The sequence below is a fragment of the Eretmochelys imbricata genome, chromosome 11 (assembly GCF_965152235.1).
Source record: "Eretmochelys imbricata isolate rEreImb1 chromosome 11, rEreImb1.hap1, whole genome shotgun sequence".
In the NCBI taxonomy this organism is placed as follows: domain Eukaryota; kingdom Metazoa; phylum Chordata; order Testudines; family Cheloniidae; genus Eretmochelys; species Eretmochelys imbricata.
Genome location: NC_135582.1, coordinates 9,373,943 through 9,400,439, shown reverse-complemented (window position 1 = coordinate 9,400,439; position 26,497 = coordinate 9,373,943). Strand labels below are relative to the sequence as shown.

The 26,497-nt window shown below is 46.4% G+C and overlaps 1 protein-coding gene across 1 annotated transcript in view; it reads left to right on the top strand.

Moving 5' to 3' along the window:
• The first annotated feature begins 604 nt into the window (after positions 1 to 604).
• The window catches only part of TFCP2L1 (transcription factor CP2 like 1), a 39,323-nt gene continuing 13,430 nt past the window's right edge, over positions 605 to 26,497 (top strand). The window contains exons 1-6 of the mRNA XM_077829988.1: positions 605 to 666; positions 7,551 to 7,702; positions 23,556 to 23,632; positions 25,049 to 25,154; positions 25,418 to 25,524; positions 26,208 to 26,360. Of these exons, the coding sequence (XP_077686114.1) occupies positions 605 to 666; positions 7,551 to 7,702; positions 23,556 to 23,632; positions 25,049 to 25,154; positions 25,418 to 25,524; positions 26,208 to 26,360 (657 nt within the window). The remainder of the gene's footprint in view (positions 667 to 7,550; positions 7,703 to 23,555; positions 23,633 to 25,048; positions 25,155 to 25,417; positions 25,525 to 26,207; positions 26,361 to 26,497) is intronic.

Here is a 26,497-nt window from a genome sequence, read left to right as displayed (position 1 = left end):
CCCCCTTCTCTGGGGCACCTATGGGTTTGTGTGCCCTATCTCCCCGGGGCACCTACGGGATTGGCTGCTCTGCCCCCCTTCTCTGGGGCACCTATGGGTTTGTGTGCCCTATCTCCCCGGGGCACCTACGGGATTGGCTGCTCTGCCCCCCTTCTCTGGGGCACCTATGGGTTTGTGTGCCCTATCTCCCCGGGGCACCTACGGGATTGGCTGCTCTGCCCCCCTTCTCTGGGGCACCTATGGGTTTGTGTGCCCTATCTCCCCGGGGCACCTACGGGACTGGCTGCTCTGCCCCCCTTCTCTGGGGCACCTATGGGATTAGGTGTCCTGCCCCCTCTTTGGGGCACCTGTAGGGCTGGGCGCCCTGCCCTCTCCCCAGGGAAACGGCCGCGGCAAATCCACCTGCGCGCCCAGCCCAGGGTGGAGCCGCCCGGGCCGGGCAGCGGAGAGGAGGAGCCGGGGGAGGGCTCGGTTTGAGCTCGGCGCCAGGGCCCGGCCAACCAGCCGGCGGCGGGGCCGCGCCATAAAAGCGCAGGTGGCGGCGCGGGCGGCCGCGGTCCGGAGCGGTGCGCGCTGTGCCAGGCTGGGCGCCTGGCTCCCCAAGATGCTGTTCTGGCACACGCAGCCCGAGCACTACAACCAGCACTCCACCGGCAGCTACCTGCGGTGAGTCCGGCGCCGCCGGCTGCACCCCTCCCCCGGGGCGCAGTGACCGCCCCTGCCCGCGCTGTGCCGGCCTGCGGCGGGGGGCTCCCGGGCCGGGCAGCCCTTGGCGCGGCAGAGAAGCCGGAGGGGCCGGGGAGCGCAGCGGGGCAGGGTGGGCGCTGCTGCGCTCCAGGCGCATTGGAAAGCCCGGTGCCCTTTGCCCGGGCGCAGCAGGGGGAGCAGCGCAGGCTGGCCCCACTGCACGTTCCGGCGGGGGGCGCTAAGGCGTAGCGGGGCTATGAGATGGGGCGCCCCCCTGCCCGCGGTGTCTCCACTGCGTTGTGCCGGGGGGGGGGCTCCGCGCGAGTTCCCCGCTGGGCGGACGCGGCGCTGCCCCGCTGTCCTCCGCGGACGCCGCCCTGCCGCGCGGCGGGTGCCACCGGCTCTGGGCTAAGCCAGCCTCCGCTGCAGCGTGTGTCGGCTAGGGAGAAATCCCCTGGGCGAGGGGCAGGAGCGTTGGTGTGCCAAGCTACCCCGCGTGGATCTCCTCGGGCTGGTGCAGATCCGCCACTCGGGTGACATTGGTGTGAAACCAATATTATCCGAATAAAGGAGAGGCGAATCTGCTGGCTTGTTTCTTTTAATTTGAGCTGTCTTGTGCTGTTTCCAGGGGGAATCCACTTCCTAGAAAGTTTTCTTCTTTTTGGGTTCCCTTGGAAACGTTCCCACGTTTGCTGTCTAGAACTATGAACGGGTTTAAGAAATTTGTGTGGCCTTGGCTTTGAGTCACAGAAAGCTAAACTGGGGGTGAGGGCTGGGCTCTCCCCACTTCTTGCCAGAGCTGGCAGTCAGATCGGGTTGAAAGGGTTTTTAATAGACACTGCTGGCTGTTGAACTTTGGATGATCGCCCTTGAGGATTGCCGCCTTCTGTAGAGATTTAACTAGAGCACTTCAAAGGGAGAAGTTACAACTCTCTCTGCAAAGCGCTGTCAAGTGGCTGTAGAAAATGCTGTCTTGGAAATTAGGAAGACCGATTTTCTCAGGATGTCGTTTTTTTTTTTTTTTCCTTTTCTTTTTGGAGGATGGCTAACTGGCCCCAGCTTCTGGCTGTGAGCTTGTCCAAACTAGTTATATCCTGTCTTGTTTTCACACCAGTCACATTGAATTAAATGACTAACCCCACATTTGCTCCCCTTTTACAGACTTCCTAGATAAAAGGTTAGAAGCATTGCTCCCCTCTAATGGACAACTGGGGATTTCATTTTTTGACTTTGCTGAATGTTCATGAAAATTGTTTAAAATATATAGGGGAAGACTTTCAGCTGGTGGGAAATGGCATAACTCAGTGGAAGTGGATAAGAGCTGATTTACACCAGCAGAGCCTGGTTCACAACTTGTCGTTTTCAAAGCATATCTCTGTATAACAGCTATCTCCGGGATCATTCAACTTGCCCATTTAAGCACTCAGAAGCCTGGTAATATCTTCCTTTAGGCTGCTAGACATGCATTCTTAAACACTCTAGCCCCTATATGTATAGGATGCTTTAAGTACAAAATCCCTTGCTTTCTCCAGTGGTACAGTATACGATTTGAGTACTCTCCCCCTCTCCCCCTTACATAATGGCCACTTTTTCATTGCCATGAAGGTCCAGTGTATCTTCAACTGTCTACATGACATGTTCTTGCCCCTCCTCCCCCCACCAAGGTATGTGTATTAATAACTTAGAGGGGTTGCTGCCCAGCTCCCTTTGCGTGGAGCTGGTAAATGAGCGAAGCAGGCTGCATCAACCCGGAGGGCTGGTACAGTGTGTCCGCTACCTTGGCTGTTAGGGAACATGGAGAGCATGCCATTCGCTCTAGTACAGTGACGGGTGACGGTATGCAACCCAAAGACTTCTGATGCCTCCTAACACTGTTCAATAACTCCCCCCCCCCCCCATTTTGCACTGGAACATATGAAGACACCTGGTTTCGGTGAGGGCTACTTTTCTGCCAGACTTGTTGAGGCTTGTCTAGACTAGGAAGAGGTGCACAGATAACTACATGGATGTATTTACACTACCAGTGCAATCTCTGAGGCAGAAACACTGCGGCTGTGCAAAAGAGGCTGGTGTGTGATGTACTTTGGTAGTCTACCAGGGTAATTCAGCCCAATGCATTGGGGGTGTATTTTGGTTTAAGTATAATACTGCCAAAAATCCCTGTACAAGCAGGACCTGAGGCCATGTCTACACTAGGAAGCTGAGCACTTCACTGGTCTAGGAATAATTTACCAGCAAAGCTTTCCTAGAGTGGATGCAGCTGTCCCCGTCAAAAAAGACTAAAGTAAAATCATGCCCTGTGCATGAAGCAAGCTATACTGGTAAAAATGTAGGAGCTGTCTGCACTGGGGACTTCTGCGGGTGCCCTGTATCAGCCAGGGATCACACCTCTTCACATCACTAACTGACGGCTATATGGGCAGAAGTCTGTAGTGTAGACCTGGTCTTCAAGTTGGGGCTTTTTGGCGGGGAGGGGAGAAAATCTTGATTCTTCCTCATGGGAACGGTGTTAATTTGTTTCACTCTCCTTATTCTCCCAATGGCGGAATCACTCAACAAACTCCCTCCCCACACCTCCAAGAAAACATATGGTAAGTGCATTTGACCTCCGGTAGAGACCAGTCCTGGAGAACTTTAGCTTAAAAGTGAAACTTTAAAAATAAGTTCTGTGTGAAATAAGATGGGAACTGTTACGGAGCGTCAGTTATAGAAAAAACTGCTTTCCAGAATGGTAGACAGGACAGCACTTCACAATCTTTGTTCAGTTCTATTTGCCATGCCTAAATTTATGTACCTGCCATGTATATGATCTCAGTCCTTGACTGGCTGCTAAAACCTTGTCTCTTTGCCAGACTTTTGATACACTATGTGCCAAATACCATAAAGTAAAATGTTCTTTGTGGGTTTGATCTAAAGCATGTTCTAGTTAATGGGCTTTGGATTAACCCCTGTGAGATCATCGAATCATAGAATATCAGGGTTGGAAGGGACCTCCGAAGGTCATTTAGTCCAACCCCCTAATCAAAGCAGGACCAATCCCCAACTAAATCAGAATAAAAAGTTCTGTTTACTTATCTACAATAGCACTTTTTTGTGGAGTTTCCCAATTGTTTTTTATGATTAGACTTTCCACTAACCTTTCAAATGAAATTAAGAGTCCTTGAATGCTTGTGGTCATTAACTATCCTATAGCATGCTTTGCAAGGTTAGAGGAATTAGACTGGAATATGATATATGGCATTTAGGCACTTCTGCCTTCCGCCTTCCTACATTTCTCCATGTCATTTCAGCCAGATGAGGAATGTATCATTTGCCCAAAGTTGTTAATTATGGGCCCACTGGCTGTTTGTTTGCATTTGCAGGATTGGGCTCTTAGGGTACGTCTTCACTACCCGCCGGCTTGGCGGGTAGTGATTGATGTATCGGGGATCCATTTATCATGTCTCATCTAGATGCGATAAATCGATCCCCGAATCGATGCCGGTACTCCACCTCGGCAGGAGGAGTAAGCGGAGTTGACAGGGGAGCCGCCGCGGTTGACTCGCCGCCGTGAGGACGGCCAGGTCACTCGAACTAAGATACTTCGACTTCAGGTACGTGAATAGCATAGCGGAAGTTGCGTATCTTAGTTCGAACCCCGCCCTAGTGTAGCCCAGGCCTCAGACTGTGCAGCCTTTGAACAGGGACTGTGTGTTATATTTTCTGTAAAGCATCTTGCATCCTCGTGGCATTGTGTAGATAGTGCAGGGGTAAAAGCTCCTGTGCAGCAGAGGTGGTTGCATTTCAGTGGAGAATAATTCCGATATGAGTGTGGAAAGTATCGTGGAGTCCCTGTAGAAGAAATACTGTTCTCAAAATCTTCTATCTGTAGGCATTTGGATCTTCTTCACTGTAATAGGCCTTCAACATCATATCGGGGAAAGCTGGTGTTTCAGTTAGGCAAGAATTGTGATCGCCTCTAAAACCAGGTTTCAGAGTAGCAGCCGTGTTAGTCTGTATTCGCAAAAAGAAAAGGAATCTGTCCACAGTATGCATCCGATGAAGTGAGCTGTAGCTCACGAAAGCTTATGCTTAAATAAATTGGTTAGTCTCTAAGGTGCCACAAGTACTCCTCTAAAACCAGCGCAATGAATGGGGCTGGACACTTTCGTGGTGGCTATAGAAGGAAAAAACTCCTGCCTCTCCTTACACTTCGCTTGATCTGCTCCATGGCTTTATTTCTCCATAAATAGGAGTGACTGTTTTTGAACCAGGAACTTTTGAGTCTTTACTGCAGACTGCATAGTACCATTTGATTTAATGGCCTGGAGAGAGCTCCCCAAGGTTGTAGGTGCTGAGAGTTAAAAGCTAACAACAAGTGGATCATTAACCCGCATGGGCAGAACAAACTCCCTTAATGCTCTTAACTGCACAAGCATGCCATGTGCCTAGACAGTTGTTTTTGATGCTTGTTTGTGCACATAGGCATTAATGCAATGGATGGAGCTGCTGCCTGAATAACCTGAAAGTCAAGAGGTTTCATGTGCCTGGTGGAGACAAGAGGTGGCTGTAAAGATTTCTGTTCTGAGCCAGGAGGTGGTCGGGTTATACTTTAGTAGTCTTACAAACAGTACAGAATGAACAGAAGTAGGGCTCAGTGTTAAAGAAGCTGGGAAGACTAATGTGGTTCTTTATAGTGAGGCATCGTGAGATAAGGCTGCTAACACTGGCATCTATTTTCATAGGGTTTGTCTACTCTGCAGCTGGGAGAGAACCCTCAGCCTGGGTGGGATGCTTGAGTTAGTAGGCTAAAAGTAGCAGCATGGGTTCGCGGTTGAGTCCAAAGCTGCCCGACCCCCTGTGTCTGAGCTTGGGTGGTTAGCCTGCACCTGACAGTGTCCACACCACTATTTTTAGGGCGCTAACTCAAGGAAAGCTCGGGCGAGTCTGTTTACGGGTGCTGGGACGCATGACCCCAGCTGCAGTGTAGGGATGCCCTTGCCTGGTCATGCTTTGACACTCTGAATGTGTATGAGCTTCGTTTTGTTCTGACGGTGTCAAGGTTGATTTCATTTAAGTCAGTAGAGTTATGCCAGCGTGAAACTTGCAAAGGAGGTCAGATTTGGGTCCATGGGAGTTGTGTAGATGCATCTGAGGGCAGAACCTGATGCTATATTGTGGACAGATCAAATTCTAAAGACTTTTAAATTGGAATGAGAGAGGGACCTAGGCCAAACGGCTGGATCTGGTCTATTTTGGAGAAGCTGTGATATCTGGATTCAACCTGGTGACTGGCTACTCTAATGGGCTAGAACAAAACCCTGCACCAAGCCACAAAGTTTTGAGCGAACTCCAAGGCTAAGCACTATCTTCCGGTACAAACGGTACATACGGAAGCAAGTTATTCAATATGTGCCAAATCCTGAAGCTGTTTAACATGGTAGGATGAGGCATCCACATCCCAACAGGCCATATAAACTGGTTGCACAGCAGAGTGACTCTGGATTGTTGTGGAAGAAAGCTCATTCCCAATACCCATCGTTGTTAACCTGATGACTGTATTGCTTAACTCTGGCCAGGCCTCCCCCATTCTCCCCACCCTTTTTCCTGAGGTGCCCTGACCAGCCCTGACTTATTAGTCAGTCACACCAATTGTTGGGCGGGGGGGGGGGCTGAATTTTTAGGGAGTGATGAGCTCAGGGTGAGCTGATTGGCTTTGGGAGGATGGGATCAGTTTACTGGGAGTGTGTCTACATTGTGGGAGGGAGAGGCATGGTTTTGTGGGGGAATGGGAAGGGTTAGGTAGAGGAAGGGTATAGCTTGGTGGGGAGAAGGCTGTTTTCTGTGAGGAGAAGCAAATGGATGGGATTAGTAGGCGCAAGGAAGGATGACTTACTTTTGAGAAAAGGGGCTGTTGCTTTGTTGTGCAGAATTAACCAAGCAATCCTTGACAGGTAGGGTTCATTTTACTTTTCTCTGAATTTTTTTTCCCAGGCTTTTTTCTTTCGGATGAAAACCCCAAAACTTTCTTCAAAAAGCTTTTCGCTTTCGTTGAAATGTTAGTTTTCATCATTTCCTTGCCCCTTCCTCCCCCCCGTTACAAAATCCACTTCTCAACCAGCTTTAATTTTTAGGTTTCAGAGTAACAGCCGTGTTAGTCTGTATTCGCAAAAAGAAAAGGAGGACTAGTGGCACCTTAGAGACTAACCAATTTATTTGAGCATGAGCTTTCATGAGCTACAGTTCACGCTCAAATAAATTGGTTAGTCTCTAAGGTGCCACAAGTACTCCTTTTCTTTAATTTTTACTAACTCAAGTAATTCGTGAGGACCTTCCATTGTACTGATGCTATGTGCTAAAGTGTGCCTGGTACTAACTTACTGAACGGGGAGACTCCATGCACAGTTATTCTGCGCAAGCCAAACTCTTATTTCCTCTAAAGGTACGATCTACACAAGAGCTGGAAGGTGTAAATTCCAGCTTGAGGAGACATATCTGTGCCAGCTCTGATTTAGCTAGTGCTCTAAAAATAAAAGTGTAGCCACAGTGCGGGGGGTGGGGGGTGCTAGCTACCATGGTCATAGGTATGTAGTAGGGACTGCTATCCCCTTCTACCACGGCTACATTTTTGTTTTTAGCACACAAGCTCAATCAGAGCTAGCACTGTTATGTCTACCCTGAGTTGGAACTCTCACCTTCCAGCTCTAGTGTAGACATCTACCTGTAGTGTGCATAACTCACTACGTGTGAGAAGTGATCTCCATTTCTTCTGTTCTGTTGGATCATCACCTACATGTCCAGAGTGAGGGAATTTCACATTTGGATTCTCATCTTTTGTTCCTCTAAGTTGCTGTAAGTAAACGTGTGTTAATTCTATGTTTCAGTGACGTCCTTGCACTGCCAATCTTCAAACAGGAGGAGCCCCAGCTGTCTCCTGAGAATGACACCAAACTGCCTCCGTTTCAGTATGTTCTCTGCACAGCCACATCCCCTGCTGTAAAGCTGCATGAAGAAACCCTTACCTATCTCAATCAAGGTAAGAAACTAAAGGAAGGAATGTCCCTTGGAAATGGCTTATGATAAAACAATTGAATTTTGCTCCTTTGTTTTGCCTGGGGGGAAAGCTTTGAATTTTGGACCTATATGGGTCAGGTTTTCAGCTGGTGCCAATTGGTGAAGCACCACTGAATTCATAACTGACGCACAGCAGTTAGGGATTGGTCCACACGTTTTCATGTAGCAGGTGCTGGATTCTCTTGAGCTCATTTGAAATTTTGCTTTTTGACATGCATTAGTATCCCAGCAATGGGGTGGGGGGAGCCCAGTGCTGATGGGTGAAGTTGGCAGACTGGTAAGCATTAGGAGTACCACTGACACAACTCAGTTATGAGTGCCCTAGCTGTGTTTCAGTGAATTGCCAGTGGATGGGCCAGGAAGGTGTATGATGCTCTTATGTTGTTCCATGAAGAGTGTGACCTCACTCATGCTGGCCCTATCTCGTCACAGTGGTGGAATGTCATTGCTCCATGCTTCTGTAGATGGCAAAGCTAAGCATCTAACTTGGCAGCTTACTGAGCTGCAATTTAGCAAGGTTCCATATTGCCTATATTGTAGGCTAACTTCGGCCCCCAGATGGACACATGCATGCACCTCCAGAGCAGGAGCAAACCAGAGCACGAGAGGTTATGCTGCTTGATATCTGAAATGATCAAAGGGAGGGTAAAAGAGCTGATGAATCTTTCTGTGAAATGATCTTCCCGTCATGGAGGGTATGGGATCCTTTGCCATTAAAAGCAACCAGTAGCAAAATAATGTCTCTGCCTGCAAAATACCCAAGCCCATTTCAAACTGCTCTCTCCTCTGACTCTGCCTTAGCTCCAGAGAAGGGTGGAGATGCTAATTTGCAGTTCTTCCATGGCTCTGCATACAGAGGCTGGAGAGAGTTCATGGCTAACCATCAGGTTTCCGTGAATGGGGAAGTCTAAAGTTCCCTTTGTAAAGTTGAGACTGATCATATTTGAACATCTCCTGATAAATCCCATTGTGACTTTGGGCTTTGTTCCTGTTGTCTGTCAACAGCTTTGAAAATGGGGTATCTCCTGCTCCATCTTTGTAAGAGACAAAGGGCTTGGCTACATGAGGACTCTAATTGATTTGCCTTTGTCTTCCTGAAAGGCATGGAGTCAATGCATGTATGTTAAAGTGCATCAGAACAACCACGTGGATGCTTTTACTCAGGAGTAAAGTGATCTTAATTTGCTGTAATTTAATCATTGGATTTTTTTTCTTTTAACAAAGCCGGAAATATGAGTGCATGGAGAAGGATTAAGTTACAGAGAGCATCCACTTGGGGTGTTTAACACACCAACACATGGGCATTGACTTCATACCATTTATTGATTTGCCTTCCCTCTCCTGAGTGTCCCCATGTAGACCTGGCCAAGGAGCCAACTTCTGCCCTCGTTGTAATAGAGAAGTCAAGAGGCTTGCGCGGTGTGATGGGCACACAGACTGGGGTTTTCAAAAGTGCTCTGCTTTGGCCTAATTCTGCTCCCATGGAAATGGATGGGACTCTTAGCAATGACTTCATGGGAGCAGAGTTAGGTCAGTGTTGAGCATTTCTGACAATCCCACCTAGAATGGATTTGCCTAAAGGAGTAGGGGAAGGTCCAGTTTTGGTCTTTTCTCTAGTGGGGTCACAAACAAGCTGGCTGCAGCCGTGGCTAGCTGGACTGAACTACAGTGCAGAAGAGCATGACTAGAGTAGAATGTGAAAATGGGCTTTGTTGTTGTTGAGAACTGTATGAGACAAACTGTGCTGTACGTGTGGAATCCTGCTCTGTCTTCAGCGTGTGTTCTGGGGAGGAAGAGGTATAAGGAATTCCTGCCTCTCGATAGGAGGGTCCCAGAGCTCCTGAGCCCAAATGTCTACACTGAAGTTAAACGGCCTCTTAGCCCAAGCCCCACAAGCCCGAGTCAGCTGGCACAGGCCAGCCAAGTGTGTCTAATTGCAGGGTAGACATACCCAAAGTGACTAGAACATTCCCTTGAAATTGAGGTCTGTGCAGAGGGCCAGCTCAAGATCTATGCACTGCTTAAGTCAGGAGTGGGCAAACTATGGCCTGTGGGCCAGATCTGGCCTGTCAGGGCTTTGGATCCGGCCTGTGGGATTGCCACCCCCGTGGTGCCACGGGCCCGCTGCTGCTTCCAGAAGCAGCTGGCACCATGTCCCTGTGGCCTCTGGGGGAGGGAGGGCAGAGCGCTCTGTGTGCTGCCCTCACCTGCAGGCACTGCTCCCTGCAGCTTCCATTGGCCGGGAACAGGGAACCGTGGCCAATGGGAGCTTCAGGGGAGGAACCTGCAGGCGAGGGCAGTGCGCGGAGCCCTCTGCCCCCCTCCTCCCCTAGGGGCCACAGGGACATGGTACTGGCCACTTCCAGGAGCAGCGCGGGGCCAGGGAAGGCAGGGAGCCTGCCTTAGCCCCGCTGCATGCCGCTGCCACCCTGGAGATGCTCCAGGTAAGTGGTGGTGTCGGGCTGGAGCCTGCACCCTGAGCCCCCTCCTGCTCCCCAACCCCCTACCCTGAGCCCCCTCCTGCACCCTTGCTCCACCCCATTCCCTTGCCCTGAGCCCCTTCCTGCTCACTTGCCCTGAGCCCCCTCCTACACCCCAGTGCCCCAACCCCTTGCCCTGAGCCCCTTCCTGCACGCTGCACCCCCTCCGACACCCCGCACTCCCTCCTGCACCCCACCCCTCTGCCCCAGCCCTACATTCATGTCCCTGCATGCAATTTCCCCACCCAGATGTGGCCCTTGGACCAAAAAGTTTGCCCATCCCTGGCTTAAGTGGTTTGCTCTGTGTATGCAGATGAATTTCACCCATGCTCATGGCATGTACCTGCTGAAGCTAAATTGTATATATTTGGTATTTCTTGGTATATATTTGCAGTCAGCTCTACTCTGCGCTCCACACAGTGCCCTCCCAATAGGAAGGATAGGATTTAGTCCTTCCCTGGCTCTCTACCGCATCCCTCAGACAAAAATCCTTTGTCCTTGCTGGTTAGGGAAAAGGTGCCAGAGCCCTGCTAGCATGTCTCTTGGTTTGATATAGACATGGCCTTTTCCGAGCAAAAGCCAAGCTTGTATTGGTCTAGGGATTGTTTTAAAATATTATTTCTGGGGTAATCTCTTGTGGGGTGGGGAGAGGCAATTTTAAATTCCACCTTCCAATCAGATTTGCAACGGTTTTGCACTAAATTAAAAATAAATCATAACTTGCCTTGTAGTCCCATGACAGAGTCCTTTTGAACTGGCAGATGATGAGGTCTGATTTAAATGGGCACTTGTGTTTGTAAACTCCTAGAGAGGAGTATTTATAAATGTCTCCTTCCCATTCCTAGTGTGTCAAAAGTCTTGTGGGAGCATTGACCTCTCTGAAGTAGAAAAGTAGGACATGCACCTGTTAATTTTAAAAACAAAAATTAGTCTTTTAGTCTAAATAGCATTTTGTTTTGAGGAGAAATGTCTTTCTTCATTGGAACTATTCTTGAGTCTTGAGCGCCATAAAACTTCCACTTTGTGTTAAAAAGGCCTGATCTCTTCTCTGAGGAGCTCACAAACCAATGCCAGATATGACCCAATGAAACAGGTGGGTAGGGAGTGTGTGGAGGGAGGGCGTTTGTGGACCAGCTCTGGAAGGATGTTCCATGTGTAGGGGCAAGCTTGGAAGAAAGCTCAGGAGTCTCACATGGGGCCTTGAGGTTGGCATTATTGACTGAGTGAAGGAATAAGGAGGATCAATAACAGAGGATGGGCAGAACTAAATAGTGTCTTTGAAGGAGATGGCAAGAGTTTTGAACTTAGTTTAGTGGAGAAGGAGCCAGTGGAGGGAACTAGATGGGGCTGATATGGCCTGAAGAATCGGCTAGGAAGATCTTAGCAGTGACTGTATGGACTGGAGGGGGCTCAGATGGGGGTTGGGGAGGCCACAAAGGGGAAGGGTATATACCCTAGGGACAGATGACTGGGGTTGGGAAGAGTTTTTAGCTGTGCAGACAGAGAAAAGGAGAAATATTTTGGAGGAGGAGGTGTGGACTGGTTTCTCCTGGATGGGAGCACTGGGGTGGGGGGAATTGAAGAGGACTCCCAGGTTGAGAGCATAGTGTCCCACGTGGGGAGGGTTTATGAAGGACATCAAGGCATTTAGTCTTAACTATTGTATTAAGCTGACAAGAGGCCAAGCTCATTGGTGAAAGGTTGAAACCCTAGATTCTTGTTGGCTGCAGTGAGAGACCCAGCCTGCAGGTCAAACAACTGAATAGTCAAGTCTGCGCTCCAGTGACTGACTCCTTACTCTTGTCTTTTGCGGTCTCCTCCCCTGGGCTCCCTCATCCAGTGTGAAACTGGAGCCAGAACCCTGCTAAAATGGAACCATTTGGGGCCAACTGTTTTCAAACACCATTGGAACTAGCTTGTTTTTTTGGTTTGCTTTTTTTTAAGTGCTGTTTCGGTGCCTATTGTGGATTGTCTTAAAAAAAACCTTATTGAGCAGCAACCCTTCTACAAACTACTCCATTAGCAAGGTGTCTTAATACAGTTTGTATTCCGTGGTTTGTAGCAGTGGGGTGTGTGGATGCAAGTCATGTAACAGCCGAGTTTCTATTGCAGTGGTGTATAGAAGCCCCAACCAAGCTAAAGGTGCAAGGTCCTGTACAAACTTAATATGGCAGTCTATGGCCCAAATACTTTTCAACATGGTTACCATCCTGAATGTGGAAAAAGGGCAAATGAAGGTTAGTTTAAGCAATTGTCCCAGCCGGAAATAGTGCAAGCAAAGCAGGCATGGGAAGTATAGGAAAGTGAGACGTGATTTGAAGAAGACACCCCGAAATCCTAGTTGTCTGGGGAGGAGATAGAGCTACCTAGAGGAGAAAGTAGAAAGAAAACCTTTGCCTTGGTTCTACTTTAAGTCTCCAAATCTGGCCACAGGACTTTTCTATAGCTGGAGAATTGGATTTTATGCTTGGAGATTTATGGAAATGAAGAAATCTGTTTTTGTATTGACATTAACTCTCACGGAATTGAATTTTTATAGGGTCATGACTGTGCTTGAATGTTTGTATGTTTCCTGGAACAGTCTTTTGTTTGCCTAAATGAAGAGAACAGAAAGCTGGGAGACCAGCTCTGACTGGGTGAGGTTCTCGGTTAATTATAGCTGCATTTGCAAGAATATTATTTTCATTTTGCGTGACTCAGAGGGATTGGCTGTTTTTTCTAATAATCATCGCAATTATTGACAAGATCTTGAGCCTTCCAAAGAATTAAGTTCCCTTCTGGCCTACCCTTTGCTAACATGCACCCTGCAGGAATCTCTCTTCCTTGACACATTTTTGGTCTGTCCCTGGCTTCCCATCATTGGTCTGTCCCTGGTTTCCTTTCTAAGAATTGTTTGTAAAGTTGGTTCTTCTTTCTCTTCACTTTCATGACCAGTTGTTGAGACTTTTTGTCCTTCTGTTGGCACTTCTCAGGCTGTCTCTACCCTAAAGCTTACAGTGGCGCTGTATGGATGCAGCTGCGTTGCTGTAAGATCTCTCGTGTAGCCGCTCTGCGCTGAAGGGAGAGAGCTCTCCCATTGATACAATTAATCCACCCCAACAAGCAGCAGGAGCTATGCCGGTGGGAGAAGCTCTCCCGCTGACATAGCGCTATGCAAGCTGCCACTTATACCGGTCTAATTTGTTGCTCTGTGTGTGTGTGATCACACCCCTGAGTGACATACGTTTCGCTGACATAAGTGATAGTGTAGACATAGCCTCAAGCTCAGGGAATGGAGTTGGCCCTCTTACCTCAATTACAGGCAAGTCTGGATAGGTTCTTGGTGTCATACCCCAGCTCCTTCATTTTGCTAGCAGGATTTTTCTTGCTTCTCACGTACATTTTGGCAGTGAGGTGCAGGAGACACAGTGCTATCTCCAAACCACACCAACCCTAAGGTCACCATCAATCTTGCTTCAGGCAACAAGGGGCTTGGAATAAGCAGAGCATCCGAGCACAACTGTCCATAGGAAGCAGGAAACTCTGGCTGCCCTTTGACCTGGGAGACGGTTTTCTGTCCTTCCTGCTATCCTCTCTTTACTCCCATCTGGGTTAAATGGGAGTCTGTGAATTTGCAGTCCTCACTCAGGCAAAACTTCTGCCGAGGCCACTGGACCTGGTTCTACTCTCACAAAGCAGCAGTGACTGAAGTCTGCGGACTTATGCTGGTGAGACCAGGTTCAGGACTGTGTGTAGACTTCAGGACTGGACTCGGTTTCATTGGTGACAACCAGCAAGACTTCTGGAGCGTTTTCGTGAACTGTCTTTTTTTTTTTTTTGCGCTGGGTACTTTTCTGGATGTTTTTAACTTTGGTACTGAAGTTTCTCCTACATTTCTACCACGTTTGATTCCTGAATTAAAGCACCTGTCAATCCAAGGAGCTAGAGTTGTTTCCCAATTAGCTGTTTCTACCTTGAAGTGTCTTCGGAAGCTGCACTTTAGGTCATGAATAAGCAGTTTGGAGGCCATTGTGGAGCCTTGTTTGACTGAGCTATCTATACTGGTTGTTGGCTTTGTAGATCAATGAAGGAGATGCTAATACCTGATCTGAATGCTATAAAGATGTTTGGAATTGCCCCTTTTTAGGGGACCCCTCTACTTCACTTTCTTCCCTGCATTTGTTTAGGTTGGGTGTTCTAGGAAACCCAGGGGGGTGCTCCTTGTGCTTATGTACCAACTGGTAGTGTAGCTTAGTGTCATGTGGGTTGTACATGCTATACGTGAGACGAGCTAAGCGTCTGTCTCCTTCCTAATAGGCAGCTGTCCACAGCACGGTCTCTTCCCCCACACAGACACTGACGGGCACTCTCAATTGGTTATTTTTAGCAGAGAGAGCAAGGAGTGAATGACCAGGCCTGGGTACTGAAATACATCCTCATCCCTAGGTGAGAAGCCTCCAGGTCAGGGTTAAGGAGTTCTGATGGGGCAATGCAGGGAAAGATGCATTGCTGCTGACACTAACATACTGCACCTATTCTGGGCTCAAATAGAAAACGCTAGTCTCTCTGGAAATAAGAGACTGGCCATCTCCTGTAAAGTTGTAATGATATGCTCTGTCTTTTGTGTCTAAGAGGCTGTTCATCCATTCTAGTTCATTATTCCTAGTAATCACAGAGTAATGGTTTGTATGAGAGCTATTCAGATCGTGAAAAACTTTCCATGAAAGCTAAACCTGGCACAGCTCTGTCCTGCTGTATCTTCAAAGTGTGCTACTAGGTGGACTGGCTTTCCCAGCCCAGGTGCTAGTGAGCAGACAAACAGGGACTTGACTTTCCACTAGAGCTCGTTGTTGTTTTGTTTGTATTGCAGTAGTGCATAGAGGTCCCAACCGAGCTAAATGAACAAGGTCCTGTACCAACTTTATACGAAATAGTTAATCGAAATAGAAGAGACAGACAAATGTGGGAGACAGCTGCCTTCTCCCCATCTGACAGATTGGGACCTAGGGCAGAGAAGGATTAAGTGACTTGCCCAACATCACACAAGGAACCCATGGCAGAGCTGAGGGTTGGACCCCAGCTCTTCTGAGTCCCGCTGCAGCACCCCAGCCTCAGACCATCCTCCTTCTTGGTTACCTGGGGAACGTGAGAAAATACTAGGCTTGCAAATGGCACAAAAGAAACCAATGTTACCATGAGAATCGTACTGTCAAAACCTGCAGCCAGGAACCTTGTGCAACAGATGGTATCGGCCGTATACCAGGACTGACCGTATTAGCTGGAAGCCAGGGCCTTTACCCCACCGGCAGAGAGTCTGTGATTGCACGCTTGGATCTGGACAGGCAGAGGTACTGAACACGCAATCGAGATCTACTCATTACACGTGAAACGTGCTAGATCCTTATTGATTCAAGAGGCAAAGGAGAAATCTATTATAGGCACCAGCCAAGGCCAAGTTAACAGCCACCATACTGTAATCAACCCAGAGTAAGTGATGTCCGCTATCACCCCAGGAAAAGAGCCAGCAATACACAGGGCTGAATTTAAGTACAGTTCCTAAATTAGTCACCTGCAAAGTGCTTCTGGACCTGTTGGCCCGTACATTCTCTTAGTTCAGAGTTGGAAGTGTTGCCGCAGAGGAATTATTAACTAAACTTGAACAAAGGGTCTGAGATGGTGTAATTTTAATACCTGTAAGCCTCTGAGCATGCCCAGCATGAACTAGATTGTTTGCAGAAGTTTGAGCAGACTCAGGCTGAGCGGAGTGTTGGTGCAGAGGGCTGAGCCTTCCCTCCAGCAAACCTGGCTCTTGAGTATGTGTTAAGAGGTACAGGAGGGAAGAGATGTGCAGGGAAAAGAGGGAGGGAGGGAGGGGGGACAAAGGGTTGAAAAGAGAAGAGAAGAAGCCACAGGAGGAGACAAATACAGGAAGAGAACTGTTGGAAGGGCAGCTATATAAACTGGTATTAGATTGAACACCTGAACTGCACTACATTATATTCCTCCAGCCCCTCTGTAATGAAAAGCAGGACAGAAACTGTCTGTGAGCATAATCCTCTGGCCCAAGGAAGGGCTGTGGAAGACCCTTGGACAGAGTGGGACATAGTGGAGCTGTGTGGGGGCTGCATTCCCTGGCACCCACATGTCTTCCTCCCTCCCTCTCTCTCTCTTTTCTTCCCCCCCCCGCTTCCCCCCCCCCCCCCCCGAGGTTCCATCGTCTTAGCACAGGAGGGAGGTTTGAGGATGGCCTGTCCTGTAGCTAGTGGATCCCCAACATCCACTGGCTAAACATCTCATGCTGCATCTTTGAGCTTACTCAGCCCTGAGGCTACCATAAGTAACCACAGAGCAGCTTCCAGTGCCACTTGTGGTCTAGGATGGGAGAACTGTCACCCACCTGGCACTACTAATGCCTGTGTGTATGTTGTGTGTGCAGGGATCAGGGTTTCACTTTTGCTTGTCTCTAGCTGCAGTACATGTGTGGCATAAAGTATGCCTGGTCAGGTGGCCCCATGCCCTGAAAATATCAGCCTGAGGTTTTATTGAGTAACCCACTGAAAGTCTTTATGAATTCCCATCCATCTGAATAGTCTCATTAAAGTGTTCTTTCTGTCTGCCTTGTGCGTGCTTGAGTTTTGCAGAAGAACGACTTTTCCCTTCCTTTCCCTCCAAGCTGTATTCAGCTGGGCTCATTCTTTCATGTTTACCAGTGCTGCATTTTTCATGTCCTTGTTAAGTTGCTAAATGGAATTGTTGTTGCTGTGGCCCATAGTTTAGCTTAATCCAGTTGATTCTTTCTAGGCCCCCTGCTTGTCACTAGGATCACATATTAAGGAAGAGTATATTTTTCTGTTTCTAGCTTCCACTGATTCAGTGAACATATTATACATAAAATCGAATCTTATAGTCTACTTAGGTGAGCTACTTACTTTTCTAAACAGGCCTGGAGCCTATTGGTTTGGCATACTGAAGTCATAGCTGGAAATCAGCATAACACGTTAACATGTTGTGTAGAAAACAGAGACCTTGCAGCGTAAATGGCATTAGAAATGTAAAGCCAAACTGGTAACTGCAATAGGATTTGTAGTTGTGTGGGAAAAAGTTCAGTGTTTTTACAAAATGTAACCTTAAATTTTAAAATAACAATTCTTCTTAAAATCAGAAAACTCCTACGATCGCTAATGACTAAATCCCAGCAATGAACTTGCCGAAGCTTAGGAATTAGGTGTTGCACGTGTACGTTTTTAGCATGTGAACTCGTCTAGTGACCTCTTGTTAAGTGATAGGATTATTTTTGTCTTCCTACCTTTTGGGACAAAAGAACATGGATGTCAGAAGTTTGGTAATGATAGCAACAATTAAATGTTATGCTGCATTAATTGTCAGGGACAATAAAAGTAACAAAAGTAAACTGCCTATAAATCTCTTTAAGACAGGTGGAGTTGCTTCATGAAGTAGAAGTTAGGAACATTGTGTGCCTGGGTGGTTTACTACTTTGTCATATCCTCGTCTTGTTTGTACAGCAACAGAGCATAAACTCCTGCCTAGTAATGGGATTGTGTAAATGTCTGTTGTTCAGGAACTGCCCTTTTTAAATACACACTTCCGTACAACATCCTCCCTAAAGAGTTGCTGTAATAAAGCTAGGTCAGAGGCTAGGCTAATGCCTCTGAAGATTTCAGTGACTTATGAGGCAAAGTGCCTCTTTGGCCTTTTCTTCACTGCTTATATGTGAGATATATATTTGTTACCACAGGCTAACACACATGTGTGAGCTAGCCTGAGGTAAAATCACAGTGAAGACAAGGCATTTTGGCCCAGATCCACTGAAGGTATGCTTACACTGCAATTAGACACCCATGTCTGTCCTGGGCGTACTGTCTCGGGCTTGGGCCAAGGGACTGTTTAATTGTTGTGTAGACATTCAGGCTCTGGCTGCAGCTCAAGCTCTGGGACCCTCCCTCCTTGCAGGGAACGTCTGCACCGCAGTTAAATAGTGCCTTAGCCTGAGCCCCTTACCCTGAGTCAGCTGGCCCAGGTCAGCTGCAGGTTTTTAATAGCAGTGTAGACATACCCAAAGGGACTTAGGTGGCAAGTCCCAGTTTTAGGCTCCACTGCGATCCTCAACATTCCTGCTGACTCTGCATTTGCCTAAATGTTCAGGGTAAAAGTTCCCTTGGCGCCCAGGTTTCTCCCTCTGAGCTTTCGCACTGCTGCCAAGATTTAGGCACCCAAATACCTGTCTCCTGCCTCTGCTTGAGTGTTAGAAAGGATTATAGAATCCTAGAACCGTAGGACTCTATGGTTGGGGAGGGATAGCTCAGTGGTTTGAGCATTGGTCTGCTAAACCCAGGGTTGTGAGTTCAATTTAGGGATCTGGAGCAAAAATTGGGGATTGGTCCTGCTTTGAGAAGGGGGTTGGACTAGATGACCTCCTGAGGTCCCTTCCAACCCTGATATTCTGTGACAGAAAGGGACCTGGAGAGGTCTTTTAGACAAGTCCTCTGCACTCAAGGCAGGACTAAATATTATCTAGATTTTATCTAACTTGCTCTTAAAAATCTCCAATGATGGGAGATTCCACAACCTTCCTAGGCAATTTATTACAGTGCTCAACTACCCTGATAGTTAAGAAGTTTTTCCTAATGTCCAACCTAAACTGCCCTTGCTGCAATTTAAGCCCATTGCCTCTTGTCCTATCCTGAGAGGTTAAGGAGAACAATTTTTCTCCCTCCTCCTTGTAACAATCTTTTAGGCACTTGAAAACTGTTTTCATGTCCCTTCTCAGTCTTTGCTTCTCTTGAGTAAACCCATTTTTTTCAATTTTTCCTCATAGGTCATGTTTTCTAGACCTTTAATAATTTTTGTTGGTCTTCTCTGGACTTTCTCCAATTTGTTCACATCTTTCCTGAAATGTGGCACCCAGAATTGGGCACGATACTCCAGTTGAGGCCTAATCAATGCGGAGTAGAGCGGAAGAATTAACATCATTCTGGGATTTATTAGCAGCAGTGTAACGCTGTTGACTTATATTTAGCTTGTGATCCACTATGACCCCTAGATCCCTTTCTGCAGTATTCCAAGGCAGCCATTTCCCATTTTGTAGGTGTACAACTGATTGCTCCTTCCTACGTGGAGTACTTTGCATTTGTCCTTATTGAATTTTATTCTGTTTACTTCAGACCATGTTTCCAGTTTGTCTAGATCATTTTGAATTTTAATCCTATCCTCCAAAGCACTTGTAACCCCTCCCGGTTGGTATTGTCCACATTAGACTTGGGGTCTACCACACCTCTGAGGAGTGTGCTGTAGTATAATCATAAATCTATGAGAGATTCTGATGTTGGCGTCCCTCAGTCTCTCCAGTTGAAGTTGTTCCAGTGGATATAAATATAAAGAGACACAGGAGCAGGGGGACTGGATTCTGTGTCTCCCACCTTCCAGGTGGGCCTGCTAACCACTGGTCTCTAGACTTGTTCTCCCTCTCTGGCCCTAATGACTCCACAATTATTTATACACAGTGGAACCATTTCAACAGTATGTCCACAATAGCGAAAGTGGGACCATATGTAATTATCCACTGGTGCAGCTTAGCCACTGGTGGAAGCTGGAGTGCAGACAGGGTTCGGGTGTCTTTACCACTGTATTCTTGCACCCTATTCTATCGATAGTGGTGAAAGTTAGTAGAGCATCAGCCATGAACCAAAGAAATCCCCCTCCAAGTTGATACTGTGGGTTAAACCATATGGAGGTATATTTTTGAGAATGTAAAAAGAAAAGGAGTACTTGTGGCACCTTAGAGACTAACAACAGAATATCTGGCCTGTTGGTATAGGGCCAAATTCTCCTCACTCAATGGGGTTGCACTGTATAACTGAAGAGAATGTAACCCCTAATTACCAGGTTAATTCAGATTTTCCTTAGTTGTGACACTGAGGGAAGGCTTTGTGGAGAAGTAGAGAATGTGCATTTCAGCTTCCATATCAACACGTCTGTGCTGGTAGCACGGCCCTTAAATCAGGTCCCGTTCATGCCCTGTTCTAGTGTTAATGATATGTATGGGAATGCTGGTAGGAATGTTAACCTGACCTGTATTCTAAAACTTGGTTTCAGGGGTGGTTGTGGAAGGGAAGTGTTTTCCATGGGAGATAATTTATGGGTAGGAAGCTCAACTAGAAACATTCTTAATATTTAATTATTTTGTGGCGGAATCTGTATTTAACACTCAGGTTGTAGGGGAACCAGCTAGTGTGTGAATAGCCTTTTGAATGATGATTTTCAGGGAATCCGTATTAAGTTCAATGGCTTCTTTCACATGACACATATGTTTTGAACCAAAACATTTTATGCCTTTTGGCTTCCATAATATTAAAATAACAGAGGCCTACTTGGAGGCAGCATTTGCTAAAGAGCCGAACCTCTGTTTCTGGCCAGTTTGAGGTCTGATCCAAGCCAAACCTGACTTCAATGGTAACTTCATGCATGGAACATTTGCCAGTTCAGGCCTTCATTTTGTATCCAGAATGTGAATATTTTGTTTGTTGGTAGGAAAGCACATGGCGCACAGGTTTCTGGATATACCAGTGACTTGTTGATTTATCTGATGAACGAAGACAGCCAGGAGGGAGTGGGACCAACTTTCTTATGCCCAGTAAAGCTCTTTTAGCTGTTCACATAAGACAATGGTAAACCAAGGGGCTGGACAATAGACACTGATGGGAGAATCCATAGCAAATATTCCACCAAGTGTCAAGCTGTCTGGTACCCTGAGCATTTGACTGAGAACTAGAAACTACTTAGTTTTAGTCCTGGCTCTGGCACTGGGTTACTTTGTGGCCTTGAGCAAGTCACTTAGCCTTTCTATCTGTTTCCCATCTGTAGAATGTGGCTAGAAAGACCCATCTACCTCTAGAGAAGTGTGTGATCTCTCAAATAATAAAGTAGGCTGTGTGGTGATTAATTGGGTTAATATTTGCACAGTAAAGCTCTGTAAGTACAAGAGGGATCTGAGAGAAGCTAAATCCATTGAGGCAATGCGATGTGTAAAGTCATGCTAACAATGAAAGTTAGACCCAAACTAAGACATCTTCGATGGACCAATATTTCTATTTGGCTTTGTCAAAAATCTGTGTCGCTTTAATGAAATAATAGCGGTGGGAACAGGCTGGGGCTGACGCTGAGCCTGGGTTTTGTTGGGATATCCCTGACTTATACCAGTGTAAATGATATCCAAATTGGGGCCTGTGAGTATTTTTTTTTCTGTTTTGTTTTTTTGTTCTTATTATGTAACACTTTGGATTACGCAGAGCCAGTGCCTTTGCATTAACACTTGATAGGTTATCTAGGGCCCTTAAACTAGGGGTTCTCTCACACGCATAGCATTCACCTTAACAGAAAGATCCTCTTGGCTCATCTCCCCTCCCATCTGTGGTCACATCCTCATCTCCCTCCCACGTGCAATTACTTGTCTGTATCTTCCAGTAAACTACTGAATTTTCTGTAAATGAACCTTGGGGCTTTTTTTTGGGTCTGGCTGGGATTTTAGGAATGCCTTGTAGAGGTCTGAGGAAAGTGAGGTCCCAATCATGCAAAGCACTAAGCATGTGCTTAACTTTAAGTGCTTTAAGTTCCAGTGAAGAAAGTGGAGTTACTCACAGTCTTAAAGTCAAGCACATGCTTATGTAGCTTTGTTATGAAATCTGTGTAAGACCCATGGGATTTCTGTTTCAGTGAACAAAATTTCTCTGAAATTGCCATGTGAATAAAGTTACATTCCTGATAAAGAGAATACTCAATGGAGAATATTTCCTTGGTACAAACACAGGATGTCCCATGGCATTGTGTGCTGGGATTATTGGTTACAGACACCATCCTCTTTCAGTCCAACAGTCTGTTTTGCCACAAAATATAGTTCTCCTTGGAAGTAAAAATGGTGGATTTTGCAAAATGTGGGCTGAGATTTATGTATATTTCTAGCACCTAGGAATTAATCTGTAGCTACATGTGGCTTCCTTTTCTCCTTTAGCCAGTTCTTGGATTCAAGGGTCATAGCCTGCTTGTGGAACTCCCATTGACATCTGTGGGAGTGGTGTGCAAACACTGAAGATGGAATATGGCCTCTCTACTCTATTCTATTTTTCCAGGCAGCAGAATAAGCTTGGACTATCCCAGCACTCCAGTAACATTGCCTACACTCATGTTGCCAACCTGCAACGCTGCAATTCCCAAGAGGAACCCTGTTCTAATGCAATATCTTTCCATTAGTTCTGCTGTCCTAAATCTTCTGCTATTTACAGATTTGGATCCAGAAATGTAGCATTTTTCCTTTACCAGTGGCAGCTGCTTGGGGGCAGATGTATCTGCTATGCAGTCTTTTGGAGGATCAGTGCTAAAATGACCTTGGTTAAGCTAGAAAATCTGAACCAATCACTGTTTCAGATTGCCTCGTTATACGATGATCTGCATTCTTCACTAAAGGGGATGGGGGCGGGAGGCGGGGTGGGCAGCAAGATAAACTGGAAAAACCAGCTGTTGTGTATCTATTCCCTTTATTTATTGTATTGATAGTGTCCTGTCCTTGTTCAGGCACTGGTTTACTACACAGAGTGGGTTACACACACAAGGTTCATTGCACTGTCCAGGTTCTGGTATCTTACGTCCAGGTGGCTTACCAGGTCCAGACAATAGCATCAGCATATATGACTATCGGCAAATTTCTTAATATGGAAGAAACCAATACTTGGATTTGAATCCCTCACAGTGATAGAAAACCATCACCGCTGATCCTGCACAAACAAGCGTCCCAGCTCATTTCTGTATGTTGGAAGGCCACAATCAAGCCCAACCTTGTGATCCTCAGGCACCCAAAAATCCTATTGAAGCTCGTGATAAAGAAAGCAAGATCAGCCCCAGATTATTATCCCTGGCATTCTAGTAGAGCGCAGAGGCCCTATTGTGCTAGGTACTGTACATACATATAGTAAGAGACTTCAATACTTAAACCAAGTAGACAAGACAGACAAAGGAATAAGTGCTATTGTCCCCATTTTACGTGGGGAATGACAGCACAACGATTAAGTGACTTTCCCAGTGTCTAATAGGAAGTCTGTGGCAGAGCTGGGAAATGAACCCAAATCTCCTAATGCCCCCCGTCTAGGACATTAACCATAGGACCATCTTTCCCTCAGATTTCTGCCCTGCATTAATGCCCACTCAGTAATGGGACAAACGAGATATGTTGCCAAGAATGACCCTTCCTTGATCAATCTTATGCTTTATTAGCAACATAAATGCCAGCATGACTCTCTCATTGCTACAACATGTTAAACACCTTGGAAATGTTTCCTTAAACTCTAGGTCAGTCTTATGAAATCCGTCTACTTGAGAATAGGAAATTGGGAGAGTTTCAAGATTTAAACACAAAATATGTAAAGGTAAGGAGAAATATAGATTTCTTTTCTTCCTGCTACTACATACAGACACAAATCAAGGCCCTGACAGTGCTTATCATGGAGGACAATGGGAGATATTTTGCCATTGACTTTAATGGGAGCAAGATTGAAGGCCTAATTCCTGAGTTGGTTAGAGCTGCATGTGACCGTGCAGTTTTGCTTTGCAGGGTTTCAGCTAAACCTTTGCTTTGGTTACAATCGTGCCCTCAGAGTTTTACTCTGAGTTTTGGGTTCAGATGAATCCCAAAATTCAAAGCTAAACTGGGTTGAAACCATTGAGCATCACTTCATCTACTGGCTTAACCCATGCAAAGCTATAAACCAACCCCAGGTTCAACGCACCTGGGCTCAGATACGTGTTCATAAAGAGGACTCCAGCTTTTCACATAGCTTTCTCACACAGGTCTTGCACAACTCAAGTTTACGTTAATGGTGGACTCAACCCACAACATACAGAACTACATCCTGAGTTCTGGGTTGTTTGACTATGGGGGTTGGATTTTACAAATACAGGGATTTTGCAAAATTTGGATCCAGATCTTGGTTCTGGTTTCAAGCCCTCCTGGCCCAAATTCTTGTGGTTGTGATCCAGGGATTTTCATTAGCGGGGGGGCCACTTGCAAAATTTGGATCCAAATCTGGATTTAGACCATCTACAAAGTTCAAGCATATTTGGATTCCATGTTTTTATTCAGCCCACTACACGAAGGATTTATAAAATGTGGCTCTGGGTTCAGATTTGCACATGCTCTCTTGCTAGGAGAGCAAGCAAGTGCTTGGATCTAGGTTTTGGTTTGGGGCCTTTCTCTAATCTATATGCAAAATTAATCTCTCACTTCCATTCAGAATGGATGGCAACAAGACAATGGACTTCCTTTGGAAACTGGGAGGTGAGGGATAATTAGCTCGTGGTAGTGAAGCACTTTGCATATGCAAAGCAATACATTAGTACAAAGTCTCTTTGGCTTTGCCTGCATTGTGCATTTGTCCTGATTCTGGCCATTGATGCAGCTGCACCAGTCCAAACCTGAAGTGAAAGGGGTGCAAGCTCTGCTGGTGCAAACAGAGGCTTTCCTAGTCTACACTGGAAGAGGTGCACTGGAGCAAACCCTACATCAATGGCTTGACCGTCGATTGCTGGAATCAAGGCAAATTCCCACTGACAAGGCCTCTGAAGTGCAAAGAGAGCATTACCTTGATGAACCGTCTATCAATGGAATTTGACATAAATGGAGATGGGTGGCTTTCATTGGGACACTCTGATCTCCTCCTCGATGGGAGTTAGACACATGGAGGAGGAACAGATCAGACCCCCATCTCTGACACTGGGAAACCAAAGTCATCTCAGGAAAAGGGCTTCTGGCTCCCCTAATTCATCTTGCCCTCCTCTCTTAACAGAGCATCCTTCGGGTGGTTTTCCATGATCGACGTCTGCAATACACAGAACACCAGCAGCTGGAGGGCTGGAGATGGAGCCGGCCTGGGGACCGCATCCTTGATATAGGTGAGATTATTTCATTATGGTTCCCATAAAGTGTTTGGAGCTGGCTGTGAGCTGCTTGAAGGATTTTTTTTCAGAGTTTGCTTTTTTACAAAAATTGTAATGGTGTATGCAGAGAGGGGTGAAAGAAACCACAGCTGTATTGGTTTAAACTGGATACCTCGTTGGTTGTCTTGGCTTTTCAAATGAGTCTGGTAACTGTATGAAAACTTGGTTTGTTGTCTTCAATTTAATATTTTTAAAATTTTAGGGGTTTTCTTCTACAGATATCCCACTGTCAGTCGGTATCTTAGATCCCAGGGCCAGCCCAACCCAACTAAACACTGTTGAATTTCTGTGGGATCCATCCAAAAGAGCATCTGCATTCATTCAGGTAAGGAACGAATGGATTTGCGTGCAGTAAATGGAATGGTATGATGTCTATTAGGGATACTTTTTCAGTCTTTGTGTATCTGAGGCGTGGGAAAGAAATATACTAACCAAAATACCTGTGCGCCATTGATGTGTGTGTGCACTGACGTCCTATTTATAGGCTACTCAGATGTGCCAGTTTAGCTTTTGGGGGTGGGGCTGCATCTTCTATTCTTAACAGAGCACAGGCCTTGTCATAGGTAGAATGATCTGTATGTCTCTCTAAATATCCACTCTCCTCTTAAAGATGGGTTTCGTTTATGGGGGGGCAGAGAAGGCCACAAACTCTAGTTTTGCAAACACCCCAAATGGCTCACAGTGTCTGCAAAATATCAGACTTCATGGGGCTTTCCTACCCTTAATATCAAGTCTTTATCTTTTTTTTAAATCTGTATGTATGCGATGCAAGGCCAAAGCCTGCTTTCTATACGTTCAGTTTTTCTCCAGGCTGCTTGTCCTGTCACTCTTTTGAACTCTTTATTTTGTTATGAACTCTTTCTATGTTTCCTCCACAAAATAGAGATGGGCCGGAACTAAACTTGAAACCCCCAGTCGCATACACCCCTGAACTACGCGGGCTTGAAAATCAGATTCTTTGAAACTTTGAGCCATCTCTAGTTATAAAGACAGCTTCTGTTTTGCCAGGTACATTGTATCAGCACAGAATTTACGCCAAGGAAACATGGTGGAGAGAAAGGGGTGCCCTTCAGGATACAAATCGACACATTTAAACAGAATGAGAATGGCGAATATACCGAACACTTGCATTCTGCAAGCTGCCAGATCAAAGTGTTCAAGGTATGGGCTAGTTCAGGTTTCCCAAATTCTCTCGGGAGTTCGAGACATGGAGCATGTTGATCTTGCTACGTGTAAGGTTTTAAAAATGTTTGTTAGTATTTCAGGCATTACAATAAAGCAAAAGAATAAAGGTATTA